The following is a 20,073-nucleotide window of genomic DNA, read 5'->3' on the forward strand; positions in this document are numbered from 1 at the left end:
GCAAACTGCTCCCAATATTTTGCATGGAATCTTCCTTTGGTGTCCGGATAGCTGAGTGATTAGAGCGCAAGGCTGTCGTACGGAAGGTCGCGGTTCAAATCTCACTGGTGGCAGTGGAATTTGTATCGTGATTTGACGTCGGATACCAGTCGACTCAGCTGTGAATGAGTACCTGAGTCAAATCAGGGTAATAATCTCGGGCGAGCGCAATGCTGACCACATTGCCTCCTAGTGTACCGTTACGGTCTTGAATGAAGTGCTCTAACACACTTCAAGGCCCTGATCCAACATGGTTTGTTGCGCCAACGATTATTATTATTATTATTAATCTTCCTTTGAAAGACATTCAAGGTTTTATTGTTGCCTGAGTTAACGTCCATGCTGCAATAAAGTAGTTTTATTTCCCAGATGCAATCTTGTCTTTATTCCTCATTAGCCTTTTTGATAGCTTCATAGCTACATGGAGGATGGACGATTCCATCGCTTATATAACGACGAAATTTATGAGCTAGATCACGACCGTCTGGTTGTGGATAAAATCAGGCTCAATAGGTTGCGACGGACGTGTCATTTAATCCGTATGAATGAGAATAATCCACTATGATTGAGCAGTCGACCCTTAATGTCCCTCACAGGACCATCGAAAGATTTCCGACCTCTTGCAAGTTCTTTCGTAATGCGGTATGCAATAGCGAAATTATATGCTGCAACTTCTGCCCCTGACCTCTCTTTCGTCACTGCATAAGTTACATTGTACTTCTCGGGATTCGCAGTAACGAAGCTCAAATGCATCACGTTGGCCTTCACTTGTAGCGACAGTAAGAGCTGTTCATTCATTCCGTTGGTGCGCAGCACTGCGCTATTGAGATATTCTTCATTCTGAACCGGAATCTTGCGTTAATATCCTATTTCACACCACTTCCCAGAACATAAGGCCGGACCTAGCAGATGCGATAAGCATTAACCCGATACCAGTTTCCCTCCTACCTTCAGCAGGTTTACCAGAGTATAACACAGTGCCGATGGATGGAGAGGAGTGCTCCCCATAGTCCCACCATCGCTGAAATTGTTGCGTAGAAGCAAGCCAGCATTCTGGGGAGTCTCAGTAACACTGTCCAGAAGCGTTCGCAAATTCCAGAATCCAATCATAAACTACTGCCGAAAGTGAAAGGTCAGTTAGCGAGGCATGGTAGCTGTATAATGAAATTCCAAAAGTGTACGTAGCTAGTCACACAAATCTTCTCCTTTTAGTCACTGTTATGGCAATCAGGGAATACTTTGAGTGAGTTCTTAACCTCCCACAACGGAGTCACTACCTTAGCGGGCACATTCAAGAAGATATGAATTTAGTTTGGAAAGTATGGGTTTGACTGAAATAAGCGGAAGATAGTGAGATGAAATGCCGAAGAGACATGCATTAATGCCATTTTTTTTTCAGAAAATAGTTCAATGGTTCGTTGGTAACAACCTTATTCTTAAGGAATATACTTTTAGTAGGCAAGGTAGTGAGTTTTTATATCGCATTTTAGAATGGAACATTAAGCTTATTGTGAACAGATTTTCATTGGAGGTTCACTATCCTCTTTCGGGAACCCCCTACTGCTGAATTCCTTGATCAAAACCAAATACTGTTTGTGGTTATTCAATGCCGATTTAAATCAGTATGGTTTCAAAAGTAAGTTCTTATTAAGCATGATTGTAAACTTTACCCGCTTCTTGGTAGAGGAAACCTACACCACACTTTTAATTATGTATTTGATACTATCAAATTGATTCTAGGCAGCGGCGAACATATCTTTTCTGATATTTCAAGTGAATATTGAAGTCACCTTTTCGCTTCGCCGCCACATTTTGTCGTCTGATCTATGTGCCTAGTTGACTCGCCCAATTACTTAATCGGCATTTAAGGGACAAGAAATTTTAATTGTGACATCTGATTCCGAAACCTGCGATCTGTTAAAATTCTGTGAAATAACAGAGCAGCTGGCAAGTACGAATGCCATATTGTGTTTACAACCTACATTTCACACGTTGCCTGAAGACTGCCAAGCGCGGAAGTGCCTTGCAATATTCAGAATATTCCCTCGATAAAAGTATAAATTAAAACTTCACATCGCTGAACATTTCCAAGAAGGTATGGCCAAGTCTAAGCAAATTACTTTACATTTTCTATTTTTAATCATTTGTTTCGAACATTTGCAGCTAATTATCTCTGGCGCCGCAACAAAGGAGATTCTCAAAACATGACTAAATCCTATAGAAATGTGACACTGGCCGACGTTAGGGCGATGACGCGAGCGCGCTGTGAAATCAAAAACGGGGATCTTGTGGTTAAAATGATCAATGACATGATTTGTGCCGGTGCCAGCAAGCTTCAAGTCCTTTCAGACTTCGATTACACCATAACAAAGCAATGCTTGGAAGACGGATCTTCGCCGCCGACCAGCTTCAAAATGTTCAACAAATGCAAATCTGTGCCTCCGACTTTTCTTGAAGAGGATGGAAAGCTTCGGGAGGTGTACCGTCCCTTGGAAATAGATCCCAATATTTCCACAGAAGAGAAAGCTGAAAAAATGCAAGAATGGTGGGAAAAGTCAGCAGACATTTTCAAGTAAGCAATTTTCCTTTGTGTTGCAAATGGGAATGAGTTTCCCGTTTAGTATTTGTTTATTTTTATTTCCTAATGATTAGCAGTTTTACAAACCGGGTCATGTTGACCGAGCAATTTTACTTGATGTGTTGCATGCTATCCAAAGTTCGAAGCATATTAGGGCATCGGATCAGTTGATAAATTATTAACATTTCATGATAATTTGGATTGAATATTTTTCGCAACGACTGATTTCGTTGACCTCTAAGAGTTGAAAGACATCTTTTAATTGCGGCTGAGGTCATTGTTCGCAAGAAACGGTCTTAACTCATGACCACAATAAAGTGTTGATTCCAAAGTAGTTTTGCTCTTGTGCTAGTTCCACTGTTCCGCCTGCATGTATACTTTGTTAAAATTTTCCATTGCTTCGTCTATTGCAGTGCACGTAGGAGGATTTTTTTGCAACTTTTCATAAGCTCGAGTTTATAGCATGCTTGCCTACATAATTACGTGAACTTTAATTTCTGATCGCGTAAACAACGGCGATAGAATTCTTTTGCAAACATCTTCCATTTCATATTCCTGTTTCGCATTATTTCTATTGTGTATGGTATGCTCCATTTAATATTCGATAGAATTTATTTGATAATACAGATACATAAAAAGCTATTTATGAGCTACATCGACAGTCTAGATGGGGTTTTTCCTTTGCTTTATCACTAGAGTGTACCAAATACTGAAAATTTGTCGCAAAAGACCGTGAAGATGCAGAAAAGGCAGATTTTCCGATTACTAAACTTGTCCCCCTTATGCGGATTAATATCGATTTTTCAAACTTTTTTTTGCTCAGGCACCGGTTTGGGATCTTCGAAAGACATCAGCGCAAGCCGCTAACATGAACGATTCATGGACCAAAAATCCGCACCTTCGTGCTAAATTACACCCTGCACTATTCCCGCCGCTTGTATGTGTGAGTGTATTTGAAGTGGGGGAGAGGCAAAGCCTCTGAGCACTCAGACCTTAGTGGTCCATTGTAATCGATTCCCCCGTCTAACGGAATATCCCGGATTCATTTATGTATCGCAGGATTTCCGTTAGTGGATGTGATGCTATCCGCTGCAGTTGAAGCACATCAGCACCAAAAACCTGATGTCGGATGCCTCCGTAAGCGGGGCATTCACATAGAAAACGTTCCGCTTCCTCATTGCAGGATGGACACGTATTATCTTGGATAATTCCTATTCTGAACATATGCCCAGCTAGTAAATTATGGCCAGTCAGAATGCCCACAATACTTCTGCAAGTCTTCCTGCTTTTCGACGGGATAAACTTTTCAGTATGTTTGTTTCGTTTTGACAGGAAGAGTTTGGTCTGTCTAGCAGCATTTAAGGCTTCGTCACCTGTCACTATGGGAAGCTTGCTCCCAGTTTTTGATATCAGCATGAACCAATGCTACCAGCACCCTAATTGCTGCTTCCGGTCCGGGCATGGTGAAAGTTGAAGCCTCTTTTGCTAAGGCATCCGAGATTTCATTTCCCGCTATACCACAATGACCAGGTACCCAGAGTAAATCGACCGTACTGAATCTAGAAACAGAATTCAATCGGTTTCTACATTCCTGACCGATTTTTGAAGTGATCAAAATACTACTCAACGCCCTCAATGCAGCTTGACTATCGCTACAGATTGTGATGCGCCTGCCCTTCAACCACTCGTCAATCATCCAGTCGCCGCCCTTAGGATCGTATACACTTTAGACCGTTGTGTATTGTCCCAAAGGAAAAGCCAACTTCTCCTTTTTATTCGAGAGGTAGACTCCTGCTCCGGAAACATTTTCTATCTTTGAGCCATCGGTGTAGAAGATGTCAGTATATCCTGGCAAGCATTCTTCTGGTTCGTCCCAGTTTTCTCTTCGTTTCAAGATAATATAATATCTTCTTTCTGGGGCATCAAATGAAAAGAATGATGCTTTTCGAAATGGGTATAAGTTTTGAACTGAATTGTAAGGGGGACCAGCACGAGGGCTGAAGACTAATCAGTTATTTGACGGGGTCATTCACAGAAAAAATCAAGAACCCTGTACGATGCCTAAGGTCCAAATGATCCCCCCATATATGTAAATAAGGTCAATAATAATATACTACTATATTCCTGAGAAATCTAGCGGAAATATCCCTTAAGTTCATCCTAGAATCATCAAATTTTGCAGTAATATTGGCTATGATGTATAGCATTTGAAAATCCCACTGTTATATTAGGTCAAGGCGGTGGAAAAATGGAAAAGTTCTAAAGTGAAATCTTCTTACATAAAGATTACACTTAACCTTTCATACCTGAAGCGCCGAACCTCTGATTTTCCACTTAATTGTGATCCACCAGGAAAAGTACGTTCGGAATGTTGCTCCTACACGTCATGTTGCGTCTCCGAAGAATATTGTCCGCTCTGCGTCTTCTTCTTGGTCAGGACAAGTTAGACACACTGGAAATTCGTTATGGCCTAACCTGTATAGGCACTTACGGTAGCTACCGTGACCAGATTGTAATTACGTTAACTAGTAACCACAGTCTCCATGGCGACGACTATCCCACCTATCGATGGTGAGAATCAACTTATATATCCATCGGCCTTTCATTGAGGTATTCCATCGGATCTGCCATTTGATCATTGATATTGCCCTTCATGTTTTCCTAGTGTTTTATAGCGGAACTGATCTCAAGCAACTTGTTCAAAAATGGAATGATCGCCTCAATCCGAATAAAACAGAATTTTTGACGACCGCCCCAATGCAAACGGCACTATCACTGTCAGTGGAAGTAAGCTACCCAGAACGGAAAGAAATACTTGGAGTCAATGGTAAACCCCGTTACGAAATTGCTTCACACATTAGCGCAATTTGAATAAAACAGCGCTCCAGAACTGGTGTTCTTTATGGTCGACGTATCACGTCCCAAATGGAAAATTTACCGCAGTGTTGTCCACCCTGTCGCCATCTATGGTGCTGAGTGTTGAACAATGCCCCGCGATAATGTAGGCGAAGAGGTTACGTTAGACGTTAGACCAGTCTTGTAATACGCCATGATCATATTCGAAATGACATCCACGATCGCTATTGGATGGCATCGGCTTGCAATGCTGGATGGTGGTTTGAGAGCCTCGCTGCTTCATTTAGATCTGGCGTTTGACCAAGTAAAAAGACTGAAGAAGAAAGAGGTATGATCTAAGAAGATGTGACACAGAATATTCATGATAAATCTTTCGGTCATACTTTTTTCCCTAGCCGTTTCCCCGTTCAGTCGAGAGTCTTTTAAATCACCGTCCATCGTATCAAGCCGTAGTTAGTTCGGTCAGCTTTTCGGTGGTTTGCCACTTTATCCAAGTTGTGCGTATGCCTGAAGCAATCTCATTGCTCAATTTATCGTTGGTTGATACCATTGATCCGAGATACTGAAATTGCCGTTTTTGGCAGGTAACTGTTTTATTAGGGTCACCGTATTTTATTCAGGTTTGGTCGGAGAGCTCATGCGTGAGGTGGGTAGCCCATTTTTCGACAAATTACTTGAGATCAGCTTGGACGTAAAGCGTTGAGAAAACTTTATCTGCATGCAGCAGTGGTTGGAGCACTGGATATTGTGCATGACAAGACTAAAGAGAAATACCAAGAGGGTGCTTCTTTGATGAACACCGATGGAGATACGGCACCTACCACACTTCCAACTTTACTGTTCGGATCACAGTAGAGCAATTTAACCCAATGCACGAGTTCCTCTAGCAATAGGCGTTGCCGCATACTGGATGGGTTCTTCATAGATAATGGTCTGAGAACATGTAGTGCATTAAAAGCATTAAATAGACACTTTTCAATACTTTTTAACAGAAATCCAATCCAAGTTAATGTTTGCCAATATTACATTATGCTGAATGACAAAATGACCGAAAAGTTGAACTAGTAGCGTTACGGGAAAAGAAAGCGGTCCTTTCGGCAAATGTAGTCCATGACATCATAAAGGGCTTATGCCTTATAATACACTAAGTTTGATGTGAAGTGGGACGACCCTCTGTACATGCTGGCAGTTCGAAAACAATGCCATATGCGATATGTAACAGAGAGCATACGCAGAATACTGTGGATAGCAACGCTTCATAGTCGCCCGGGAAGAAAGGCGTTTACATGCGAATAATCGAGAAATATTTAGTTTTATGGTCTCGTAAAAGTAAATATAACGTATTTGGGCTTTGTAGGTAAGCTAATGCCGAGCTTAAAACTTGTGACATACATGCAACTTTGAAGAATGGTTCCAGGAGTCAATTAAATTGGGCCTTCAAAGCGACTAGAGTGAATAGATTGGTGTTATTGACTAGAACACGAAAAGGAAATAGACTTTAATGTGCTGTGTTTTAATTTGATACATAATTCTACCTTAGGAATGTAACCACGCTTTGCCTACCCGCAGGATAACAACATCAAGTACACTTCCTCCGGCAACAGAATGGTTATTGTACAATGCCACACGCCGCTGCTATATGCCTCTCCGATCGGTAAATCTTAACCTGGTTGAAAATCTGTAGCATTTGCTTAAATTCCATCCACAACACATCTCAAAACATGATTTCCGAAAGGCATTTTCAAGCTAGGAATGAAATTCCCCCGATGTGATTCAATGCCTTTCCAGTCTGTTTCATCGTTGCTTTATAGCTGCAATTGCATACATAATTTTAAAAAATTCAAATGAAAGTTCAAATTTCGTTGATTTTCCTCCAGTCATTTCATTTCTCTTGCTGTACCAATACTTTTGTTGCACTCGATTATGTTTATTTTCTTTGCCTTCCCTTGATCTTTTCATTGTACCGTCTCATAAGTATTTAGATGTGCGCTCATCAACCTCCTATCTCTTAAAACTATTTTTCACGACAATGTTGGTAAACACATTACACGATATAGATCAGTATGCCACAAAATACAACAGAAGAGATGACAATCTTTTCTTTTTGTTTGAACCTAAGTACACCATCTTAAAACCTGTAGAGACTTTTTAGTACCATAACTTTCCCGCTTCCAGAAATACTGTAATGGACAACAACGGGGTCGTACGGTAATCCAAGCATTCAAGCATTCTTGCTGGACTGCTTTCCTGTTCCTATATTCGAACAGCCGTGCTTTGTTGCCAGCCAGAGCGTGGTCTATTCTCCTCAATAATTCGATTGAAGCACTCGCTGAGCCCCAGATCCGTGCTTTTCACAGCTCAACTACGATGTCGTCCTAATTTTTTTCATTCATTTGATTCTCATCAACTTTTGGAAAGAACTTAAGACAAATCAGGTTAATATAATTCTCGCTGAAAGTTCTGGAGATACAGGTTGAGCATCACATTCGTGAGAAGGTGCTAGCACCTTGTTCTAATTGTATCTAATCGATGCTATGCTAACGTAGAAATCACTGTGTGCTAAAGTAAGAGTTTATGGCTACCTGAGACTGATTGGGCTAATGTTCCTCTATGCCTCCGTAGTGTGCTGGGTTAAGGTCTGACAAAAGAGTTTTCGTTGGAATCTAGCCTCATCATAAAGAATTGTATGATGAGTACTACTGGAAAAAGTACACCCCCTTGGAAAGAAATATAAAGTTGGCTTCAAGTGCAAAGAAATCTAGGATAGACTAGAAAAACGTATGGCAGAGTGTACTTAGGGCTTCTAGACCGATGCCTCAAAAAATGAAAAGATTCTGGGACAGGAGTCTTATTTCTCAGATAAAAACGGGAGGAGAGCTTTTCCTCTAAGATAGTATTCAGCGAATGGAGTATACAAAACCGATCCTAAGAGCGACAACTTGGATAATAGTCGAGCGATTAAAAGACAAGCACATCGTAATCTGCAGCGATAACTAAGTAGCCTTGAGCAGCCTCTTAATCGATATACTTTCTGAATGCGAAGAGGAATATGAGCAAAGCTTCATAATAAGTTGGATTAGCATTATCAGCTTCTAAGTTTCTTCTAACTACTGGGTTGCTGGGGCGCTTTACTTTGGCTCAGCCCTACTGAAAAATGACTCTGTACCGAGCTATGGTAGCATTCCATGAAAAACTTCGATTGGGGTATAATCTTCGTACCTCTGGGATTCCAATAAAAGTATTTACTTGAACCCCCTCAAATTTTTCTCACGAGTAACGGAGAATTTGCCAGTCCTACAACACCAACCTATTTTCCAGTGCTGGTTGCTCCCAAAAGTACAGAAAATATCAGGAGGGGACTCGCTGAACTGTGAATGCCACTGCAATTCGTTTCATGTGCGCGTGATTTTTCCATTTCAAATTACGGACGTTTACTCACTTGTTAGGTAATATCATTATTTATTTATTTGAACTGTGCAATAAACAGAAACGACGAGTGAAGATCGTCTCATGAGCGACTGTTGAGCAACCGGAACTTACCCATAGTCGTATAGTTTCGCTGCAATTTCGTTGCTCATCTTTGCTTGGTCCCACAGTGTTGCGAGCACTGTGAAGCCAATTGTAGACTCACTGCAGCGCCGTTCACCAACGGCTTTAGAGAGAAAATGCGTTATATCTAAGCACATGTGGAAAGGGAGATCCTTGGAAAAAATGTAACTTGGATTGGATGGAAAACGAAGGGTAATCCAAAAATCAGCCGATACTTTAAACATTATCAGAATAAATTTATTGACAAAATACACATTTAAAGTCTTACATTATTTGAGATCCTTAAATTAAGAAATGTTGTTCAATACTCACTAAAATTCGACCTTTCCTAAGAACCTCCTCTTAAAGAATTGATGTCTTTCCCGTTTTATTTGTCCTTTGATAGTCTTCCCCTTAAAGAATTTGGTAATCTGCTCACCCTCATATTCCTGCTTCGTGTCATCAATATCATCGAATTCAACATCGTAGGCATGTCCATTGAGGGCCGTCTCAGCCGTTGACCAACTGAATCGCACTAAGTTTGGATATCCAAACACCAGATCAGCATTTTCAGAGAGAAATCGTTTCGTGTCTGGATCACCAGGATAGCCGCTACCGTATGTCTCGTGAGATAATTTCAATCCTTCGGGGAAGCGCCAGAGTTTGAGTGCATGATCTCTAGTCACTTTCGCGCAAATACTTGCAGCCGACACAATGGGGTACGTGGAATCAGCTTTTTTGGCAACGGTTATTTTGTAATATGGGAAGATGTTACTCAATTTCGCCTGGTACTTTTCCGGCGGACCAACTGTGTCCACGTAGACTTCGGCGATGTTTACTCCTTCGTCAGCTGCACGCTTTATCAGTCCTATTGCCGAATCCATGGAGATCTCGTTCAATGAATATTTCGTCCTTCTAAGCATATTGGCACTTATCACACTTGGGGAAATCACCTCAACTGACCAACCAATGCAAGAATTCGAACTTTCTTTTGTGTTCATGTTTGCAAATATAATATCTCGTTTTTCTTCTGTTAACTCTTTCGAATCGGCACATCCCAAATCGACGAGTTCTTTGTTGCTTTCAATTGGGCAAAATGCAATGCCGTACACCATTGGACCTAGGACCGGACCGCGACCAGCTTCATCTACCCCGAGCACGCAAGGCTCGTCTTTACACACTTGCGGGATGCTCGATGATATAAATGCATTTTTGAAATTTTCATGTGCAGATAGAAATTTACTCACTTCACCGAGTGGAGAAACTTTTAATTGACTTTGATCTAGTTCCGGCATTTTGCTTTGTTTAGAATGTTGGGTGAAGTCTGATCACTTTTTTAGTCCCGAAATGATATTTTATCGAATGTACCGAGAACTCATGAATAACAAGACAGCCACCGGCAACAATCCTAAACTTGTTTGGCTTGCCGACCAGCTTGACAATGACTTTTCAAATGGCGGGAAATTCACTAAATTGCTTTGGCAGTGTAGTCTTCTAATTGGAAATTTTGCTTGTCTCATGTGACAGCCGGGACTGTAATATCAGCTGTTAGGCAGCAGTTGTTTAGCAGCAGCTTGATGTGGTGTTGTTTTTCGCGGTGTTTCTTCCAACTCATATCGCGATAAAAGTTGTTTGAGGCCTCTTGGCGTATACCGAACCGAATTATTGAATATTAAACATTGAAAACTGTTTCGCGCATTAAAAATGACAAAACCATTCAAGATTATCACAATAGCGCAAGTGAAGGCCATGTCGAAGGCAAGATGTGAGATCAAAGACGGTGATCGAGTTGTCAACGTAATAAATGAGTTGATTTGCGGAGGCTTAAAGAAGCTGCAGGTGCTATCTGACTTCGATTTCACTATAACGAAGCAACATATGCCCGATGAGAGGATTCCGCCAACTAGTTTTGGACTTTTCAATAGTTGCAAGTCAATACCGCGACATGTTCTTGAGGAGACTGACCGGTTATATCGGATTTATCGCCCCATAGAAATCGATCCTCACATTACCATTCAAGAAAAGACTGAGAAAATGGTGGAATGGTGGGAAAAGTCCGCAGAAGTTTTTAAGTGAGTATCCAAATGTGTCTTTTATTTGATCACATCAGACGAAAATAGAAAGAAAGCACATTTAGGCATGCAGTGAATCTAGTCCGTATATCAAAAAATGTTGTTTTTGTGATATTTTCGCTTTTGCTCATTCAAGGTGCCTGTTTCCACTTTTACCAGTCTTTCAGGGGCGGGCTGTTCATGGAGCTAACATACTATCAGGTACCATTCCAGAGGCGGAGGACTTTCGGGCTCCTTCAGAGCTACAGGAGCAATTTATCGCCAATGATTAGGCGGAGGAAATTGAAGCAACTCACAAACCTCTCAGCATTATCTTTGTGGTCATCAAGACAATGCTTCCCCATCACCTACGTGAGCAGGCTATTGTCAGACCTCACTTAGGCTTAGTGTTCATCAACATTCTCCGGCGAGCTGTTCAAGATATCTGCCCTCCGGCCAGCAAGATATTCTGGGTGCCGTAAGACAACCATGTTGAGCATAGGACTCTCCTGAAGTGGCTCTTGCCACGAAGTCTCACCGAAGGTTAGCTGGTACCATAAGAACAGTGATGAGCTTCTAAAAGTATATACGTTTTCTTTTAAAAATTTTAGTCGGCTTTTTATTTACAACGTTGTTTTCTCCCGAGATAATTCTATTGTTTGATTTCGTTGCTTTAGGCTTTCTCAAAGTAAAACAAAACAATTCAGCCAAAAAAACTGTGATTCAAAACATTGTTGCTTATAATCTGTTACCTTTAGCTGCAGGCAAATGCACCGTTGAATCTCGAATGTCGAAAATGTGCCTCCGGAGCTCCAAGACTCCACTTGAATTTGTCCCTGCCGTGGGAAAATCTGCGTTTTCTTCGCTTGTGGGCGTCGTTACAATTTCACTGCCGCTAGACTCTATATATATTTGGTTGACATTTACTCTTTGGTGGGGGTTAGCGTGTCAACCAAACCTACGCCCTACCGTTTGCGATGACTTGCACTCCTTCTCTCCTATTCTGAGCCAAGACGCACTCGTTGGCGTAGTCAGCAATGTAATTGTCATCCCTCCTTAATGCGCGATTCATCCGCTGCCATTTCTACCTGCCGATCAAAGTGCGTACGATTGCCAGGCCTTTGCACCGGGCAATTTCTTCATTTGTGGTAGTATCAGACAGCGTACTTCGATGATATAGACAGGTGTTTGCGAAGGCTTGGTGTTTTTGAATAACAGTGGCGTTCACTTTCCATGTACAATACAGAACGCACACTACCACAGAACAGTACTCTGGTGTTGAGATAATGGCATTTCCAGATTTTAGACAAGGTAGCGAAAGCGGTGCCATCTTCGGCAGAAACGGCGCTTCTTAGATATGCAAATTGGACCATGCTGAGCAATTGATCGACGCCTTCGATGCTCTGCCCATTAATGCAGATAGGGAGAGTGAGATGACCCGTCAGATTGAGAACTTTTTTGTTGGTGTATATTTTTGGTCCAACTCTACTTTCCTCTCTTTTCAAATCCATTTGGCTCCATAGCCCGGTGAGAGAGTGAACAGATGTCATCAGCATAGTCGAAGTATTTGTCATAGTCCATTGAACTCGTCCGATAACAAGAAGAAAAAATATCGGCGACAAGGTGCATTTCTGGCGGACTCCGTTTTGGACCTCGACATCCTCCGAGGTTTTACCCCGGTGCAGCATGTGACATTTTGTGCTATTATATGTCGCTCTGATAATAGCTATTAGTTTGCCCGGAATAAGCATTTTAGAGAAACAATTTCAATACACTCACTTTGATTAAATAAATTGTGAGTTTCTGGTCAAAAGTTCAGGTAGGCGTGTTGCATACCAAGAATGAATTTATAACCTCAAAAGGGTGATGGAATATCTTTTTGAAATCTTTTATTTTTAAGCACATTGGGCCTGCAAACCCCTCCACATCACTCCTGTTGCCTTTGACCTTAAAAAACAGGACAAAAGAATGGGAGAAGAAAATCCGCGTGACCAACGCCCTCCAAAGAAATTGCAAAAATTGCGAGAATATGGTGCTCTCTGCGATGCCTTGTTTGCTATCAAGCAAAATCCCCCAAGAATCTCAAAAAAGATTCTTTTTGAATGATTATGGGTTTCGCATTTCTTCAAAATATCGACGTAAAGTTGTACCAATCTGATAAACCAGAAATTCGGAATCCACATCCAGGTTGTTGAATGTTGTTGAATCTGGTGAATTGGAGGATTAACAATTGTGGAATCCAACGTTCTCAGTTTTTTATACATCATTATAAACAAGCATTTATTAACCCGCTGTTTTTTTAAGGTTTTGTGTGAAACCAAACCTTATTAAAATCGATTCGATGTCTGTTTGTCACATCCGATTTATTCGAAAAAGGCTTAAACGATTACCACGAAATTTGTTGAGAACGTGTTGTCTGTAAATCCCTTTACATATAGCAAGAGGCGCCATTTTCTGTTGAGTATAAGCGGGGTTTCTTCCCTCAAAAACAGGTCTCGTAATCAGAATCTATCCAACCGCTATGCTGCCTCACCAACCGGGACACTATTAATCGGCTTTTTGCTGCCGATGCTTAACCGACCGGTAGCCATATTAATCGGCTTTTTATCACTAATGCTTACGCATAGCCTATTATTAATCGGTTGCCATGGCGATACATGATTTACTATTATATGAGGAATAATTTGTTTTTTAGTATTGTCTCTCTCGATCTCACATTCTCATATGGTTTCAAAAAATTACCCCTCGCAAGCGAAACAGAGCCAGCGCCACAAAGAATCTGCTAATGAGCGGCCGGTCGACAAAGTGTTAAGAAATTTTTTAATATATCGTCATCTCTGGGCTGTGTCTCCCTTCAATCAAACCCAGACACTCTGGTTCGCTGGTGCTCTGCTAATGGGTTAGCGTCACTTCCTCTTGTTAAAAAAACTTTCCTCGTGTGGACTACTCCCGCCTCCGCTCTCTTAACCTCTCCTTCCTACAACAACGTAGAACCTATATTGACTTATGTATACTTTTCAAACTTTCCACGGGTCTGATGGATTGTATCGCATCTAATGACATCATTTGTCACGTCGCCTTCTATAATACGATATATAATCGTGGTCGTTTGAAGATTGTTCTTTACAACTCCGCTATTTTCTTGCTTAGTAAAGTAAAATTATCTTGGTTCGGGCGATAGAGGCAAGTATACAAAATATGAAAACTTTTGAATTTTTGGTTTCGAATAATTACAAACCACCACCACAACAACTCACCCTTTTTAGAGACAGATAGAAATAGAAACAATTATCAAATTTGTTAATTGAAAATTTCGTATTATAATTTAAGGTCCCAATAATAACATCAAAAAATTGAAAAGATTACATTTATTTTTATTGCTAAAAAAATCGAAAAAAAAGGTTGAAATATCGAGCGTTGTATGTATAGGAAAACCACTTGAATGTTTCTTCTTTCAGTAGTTCTAAGCATAGGTTAATTATTTTTAAATAATTAGAGTTCATTTTGTTAACTCTTAACGGACAAGTAAATTATATAGTCTACTCGTTTATGAGAATACATATTTTAAAAGCTGACTGCAAAGTTCTTATTTTGAATTTTAAAAGGATAGACTTTCGTAGACATAGGTATATTAAAATTTAGGTAAAATTTACTTGAGTAGCAGCAATTGAAAATTCTTTTAACATTTTCTTTTTCAGAGGCTTTCCATTCAATCCTGACGAAATTGACGAAGTGGCAGCTGAATCTTCTGACTACTTACGCGATGGAGTGCATGAACTTTTCAATGATCTCAACAATAATAATGTGCCTCTTTTGGTATTCTCCGCTGGATTGGGAGACTGCGTCGTATCCATATTAAAGCAATTCAACGTACTACTGCCAAACGTTAAGGTTGTATCGAACTTTTTAAAGTATAAGGATGGACATTTGGATGGTTTTATCCCACCAATAATTCATATTTTTAACAAGAACGAACAAGTTCTAAAAGGTACCGAGTATTATGACTCGGTACATAATCGTGATCATATTATTTTAATGGGCGATTCTTTGGGTGATGCTGAGATGGCAACAGGAGTACCATCGTCGTCGCATGTCTTAAAAATCGGCTTTTTATATGACCATGTAAGTGTTTCATGACAAAAATATGTTTTTTTTTTTTTAACTCGTGGAGCTTGATTTTCTAATGAATTATTTTTGAATTGACAGGTCGAGCTTAATCTCCAAAGATACATGGATGCATTTGACATTGTACTCATAAATGATCAGACTATGGACTTACCAAAAGCCTTGGTATCTTTAATCCAAAGCAATGAATCCTGATTAGCACAAATTGTTTAAGATTAAAAGACTTTTGCACAGTTCTCCCTGACATTGCGCAACCATGATTAAGTTTTTGATATTATTTTTCCTATGACTTGGATTATTATTTAAAGTATTTGCTGGTATATAACGAAAGTGGAAATCATTATTTATGGATATGTTTTACATTGAATGAATGCAATAAATGATTGGACAGGAAGCATAGTAATTTTTCTATTATCCTATTTTTCTGTGAATTTAGCTTAACGCGGATTTTTACTGAATTTGATTTTGGGGTTGAACTTTCGACTTTTCCCGGGTATATGAAAAAAGAGAAAATCATTTTTTAAATAGAGACAACGCTAATATATTTATTGTATTATAGACATCGTTATTTCAGGAGCCAGTTGCCCCTCAGTGCCTAAAATCTAAATTGAAAAAGTGTTAACCTATGTTTTTATTTGACAATTATCCGGATACCTAACTTGCCGAGTAATTAGCTGGCCACTCAAGTATCTGTAATTCTTGACTGGATTGTTTTTAGACTGAAGAGAATGGAGCGTCCTCAAGGTCGCTATTCGTACTTTTCCCTTCTGTCTGGAGGTTTCTAAACTTTCCAGGATGGCAAATGTCCATGTTCCCTGATGTTACCGAAGAGGAACTTTGGGAAATTTGCAGACGTATTGGGGACAGCAAGGCTCCGGGATTGGACGGAATTCCGAACAGGGCTCTGAAGGTGGCAGTCAAGGCCAGACCAAGGTGGTTCGCAAGCACATTCGAATCGTGCATGGCGGAAGGAGTGTTTCCCGCCCAGTGGAAGAGGCAGAAACTGGTCTTGCTACCGAAGCCTCGAAAACCACCCGGCGTGCCCTCTTCATATCGCCCTATTTGTCTCTTAGACACCATGGGGAAGATGTTGGAGAGGGTGATATACAACAGGCTGCTCCCGTTCATCGAGCTTGCGGGTGGTCTTTCAGAGCGGCAATATGGGTTTCGGCAAGCCCGTTCTACGGTCGATGCAGTAGCAAAGGTCGTGGAATTGGCTCGAAATGCGATGGCCATGGGCAAATGCTGTGCTCTGGTGACGCTGGACGTTAAAAATGCTTTTAACTCAGCCAACTGGGGCTGGATTAAGGGCGTTTTGGCCAAACTGGGTGTTCCTAGCTACTTGGCTCGGCTCATCGAGAGTTACTTTTCGGATAGACTTCTCTGGTACGAGACGGACGACGGGCCGAAGGAGTACATTGTGACAGCAGGTGTGCCTCAAGGTTCTGTATTGGGACCGCTGCTGTGGAACATAATGTACGACGGAGTGCTTGGCCTTCGCGTGCCGGAGGAGACAACGCTGATTGGTTTTGCGGACGACTTGGCGGTAATTGCAATTGCAAAGCATCCCGAGGAGGTGGAGCTTTATGCAAATGAAGCCATTCATATCATCAAGTCATGGTTACGAATGGCCAAGCTGGACCTGGCGGACGAAAAGATGGAGGCGGTCCTCATTACCAACCGTAGGAAGAACAACACGGTTACCATCCGGGTTGGTAATCGTGAGGTCGTCTCAAAATCGGTTGTCAAATACCTGGGGGTGATGATCGATGCCAAGCTGAGTTTCAAGGGACACTTGGATTATGCGCGAGAAAAGGCAGCAAATGCCAGCTCATCCCTTGCAAGGATGATGCCTAACGTGGGAGGGCCTAAGTATAGTCGCAGGCTACTCATCGCGGGAGTGGTGAGGTCGATCCTGCTATACGCGGCCCCTGTCTGGGCGGGAGCGTTGAACCACGCGGTCAACCGGAGGAAGATATGTTCGGCATGCCGGCCAATTGCGCTAAGGGTGTGCAGCGCATTTAGGACGGCGTCGACGGAGGCAGTGTGTGTTATCGCAGGAATGATCCCTATAGATCTTCTAGCGAGCGAGGCACACTGGCTCTACGAAAAACGGAAGGCAAATCCAGCCGAGGTGAATGCGGATTTCCGAAAAGCCATCAGGAGAGAGTTGTGTGGCAAGTGGCAACACCGATGGGATAACTCCGACAAGGGCAGGTGGACCCATACATTGATCCCGTGCATCGAGAAATGGGTCAACCGAAAGCACGGAGAATTGAATTACCACCTGACACAGTTCCTTACGGGACACGGTGGCTATAGGAAGTACTTGCATCGCTTCGAGTTGGACGAGTCTCCCGACTGTCCTGAATGCGGTGCTACACTCGAGGACCCGGAGCACGTTATGTTCTATTGTCCCAGATTTCTACAACAGAAAAGGAGGTTGAACAGCATCTTAGGGGCGGACATCGAGCCCTCCAACCTGGTGGAAGAGATGTTGAAGTCGGAGGAAAATTGGATGGCGGTAAATGAGGCAGTAGCCGTGGTGCAGACAAAACTCCTGGAGTTGGATCAAGCTCGGAAGGCGGCGCGACGGAGACGTGACATGGATGAGCTGGTATAGCGAACCAGAGCCTCCCCCGCGAAGTAATACTTCACGGTGGTCCCGCGGGGAGGGGCGGAAGAGTGGGAGTGGTTTTAGTGGGTGTGAATCCCACACACTGCTGCAACCTGGCGCAGCAGCGTCTTTCTAAGATTTCCACCTCCATCCATAAAAAAAAAAAAATGTCCATGTTCCTCGTAGGGTGTATAGCATCTCGTGGGTCTCAATGATGATGTTGTGGATGTTTTTTACCATGTGCTTGGCTAGTGATGATTTTATTTCACTTGTTGATTCCCCTCTTTTCCGTTTGCTTTACCTCGTCATTTGGGGAAACCAGTTTTTCTTTCAGTAGCTGTTTCCTGCTTGTCGGCATCGGATTCGGAGTATGGGATTTGTCTTCACCATTGATTCTTCGATGCTGCGTGTTGTCCTTGGGTAAATACAGGGCAATCTGTTTTTGTTCTCAGGTTTTTCCTGCTGCACGCTTAGTTGCGTTAGTTTCCTCCTTTCTCCTCTCCTTCTCTCCAAACATTTTGTCGAGCTGTTTGAGGAAAGATGAGCCCCTCCATGTCCTCCGGACAAAGGAGCGTGACAACGATAGCAAGAAAAAATATCGGAAACCAGCCTGCTCTCGGTCGATTAAGCTTTCAAAATATTCTTTAATGGTTTCTAGGATTATTTTAGCTTTTGTCTTTGCAACGGCAATGAGGACGCAGATACCCCTTCAATTTTCACACTCAAAACAGGTACTCTTCTTTGGAATCTTAAATATAAATAAATCTGCGGGAAACTGACAAGCCCAGCGCCTTTACTCCGTTTGAATGCATTGATGGCCAAAATGATTTCTCTTCTGCTTGGAGGAGCAGTCGGTATCTGCATATTAGGGTGTCTAGCCATTCAACTAACAAGAGGAGGAACGTCACCGGTTGTGATATAGTTAAGAACCATGGTGAAGTGGCCTTTTCACCTCTTCACTTGCTCGTCATTGTGAATGAAGAGTCGACCGTTAACGTCCTTCACCGAAAGATTTGCGACAACATGGAAACTCTTTTGTGATGTGGTATACACTTCAGAAATCATTGTCTTCTGCGGCATCTACCGGCTTCTTGATCAACGCAATAGCAAATTCCCCCTTGTCACGGCGCACACTATGCTGCATTTCTCGGTATTGGAGTTCGAGCGCGTCACGTCGGTCATTACTCGCAGCGGTCAATAGAGTTTTCAACCCCTTCCGTTCATCGATCCGTTTCTACGATTTCGCAGGTCTTAGCACCCGAAAAAAGAAAATTTTTATGGTGGCCCAATTCTCATCGATATTCTTAGCAAGTTAGCTCCCACTGTCGACTGACAGCTGGATCATACTAGCGGTCGATGTTGAACCTGGGTGGTCGCAGCTCTCAAACTATACGGGAAGTGGTGATCTTTTTTGAGGCCGATGTCTGCCCCTCTCTTGTTATGTACATCGAGAAGAGAATTTCTAAATGCTCGTGCGGAGAGTTTCAACTGACCTTATGGCGGTGAGTTTCAACTGGAAGGTGCAGAAATTCACAAACGTTCCACTATTATCGTTATAATCGCCAAAACCGGGCTTCCTCACCACATGTCACAGTTGAGATTTTATTGTTAATAATCACATTTAAATTTTTAAATGCGTTTTTCTCGAAACTGTATGTTGAAAAGCGTGTACCATCATAGCTCAAAATCTATGCAACGAAATTCTTTGAAATTTATGGCTCGCAAACTAAAAAAATTGCGCAAAAAAACAATATTTCTCGTTTGGAATCCGTGAACTGAATGAGGATGAACCATTGCAGATAAAATAGACACAGTCCATGTCGACTGCTTCCATATTTCCGTCAATATTTTATATTCATTTTATTTTAATGAAGAAGAAAGAATATAAAAAATTTCAAATGGTTAAACGAAAAGATTGTCATTACATACACAAGTATGGAACGGCACTCCTCAGAAGCTCGGGAGGGAACACTTTTCAGCATATAGCCACAAAAGCCCATATTTTCATGCTTTTGAATCGAAATGATAAGCCCCAATGCGAATATAAAAATTCAATTTTTCATGCTATTTTATCGAAGGAAAGGTGAGATTGCAATGGGAACAGCTGGAAACAAAGTTGAGAGTAGTTGAAGTTACCAGATTATCGTTAATCTCAAGTTAAATGAAATAATAAACAAAATGAGGAGAGTATTTCCTTTTATTGGCTAAAAGTGTATTGTGGAAAGTCACATATTTTCTCAAGGATGCACATTATTTCCGTTTGAATCCTATCCTTGTTC

General features: G+C 41.6%; 2 protein-coding genes across 3 annotated transcripts; one reads left to right on the forward strand and one right to left on the reverse strand.

Annotated features, from left to right (window-relative positions):
* Positions 1-1,980: 1,980 nt before the first annotated feature.
* Positions 1,981-15,571, forward strand: LOC119654662 (7-methylguanosine phosphate-specific 5'-nucleotidase). 2 transcript variants are annotated; one of them, XM_038060153.1, is made up of 4 exons: positions 1,981-2,134; positions 2,203-2,611; positions 14,751-15,174; positions 15,259-15,571. In XM_038060153.1, the coding sequence occupies exons 2-4, from the start codon at positions 2,244-2,246 to the stop codon at positions 15,370-15,372; spliced, it is 906 nt and encodes a 301-aa protein (XP_037916081.1). In that variant the 5' UTR covers positions 1,981-2,134; positions 2,203-2,243; the 3' UTR covers positions 15,373-15,571. The 2 variants fall into 2 exon arrangements, with proteins under 2 accessions (XP_037916081.1, XP_037916082.1); XM_038060154.1 differs by lacking the exons at positions 1,981-2,134; positions 2,203-2,611 and adding an exon at positions 10,545-11,073.
* On the reverse strand, positions 9,234-10,388 carry LOC119654661 (ribonuclease H2 subunit A). The gene has a single exon (XM_038060152.1). It carries the CDS (start codon positions 10,294-10,296, stop codon positions 9,334-9,336), a length of 963 nt encoding a protein of 320 aa, XP_037916080.1. The 5' UTR covers positions 10,297-10,388; the 3' UTR covers positions 9,234-9,333.
* Positions 15,572-20,073: the final 4,502 nt, after the last annotated feature.

This window comes from Hermetia illucens, chromosome 4 (genome assembly GCF_905115235.1).
Source record: "Hermetia illucens chromosome 4, iHerIll2.2.curated.20191125, whole genome shotgun sequence".
In the NCBI taxonomy this organism is placed as follows: Eukaryota; Metazoa; Arthropoda; class Insecta; order Diptera; family Stratiomyidae; genus Hermetia; species Hermetia illucens.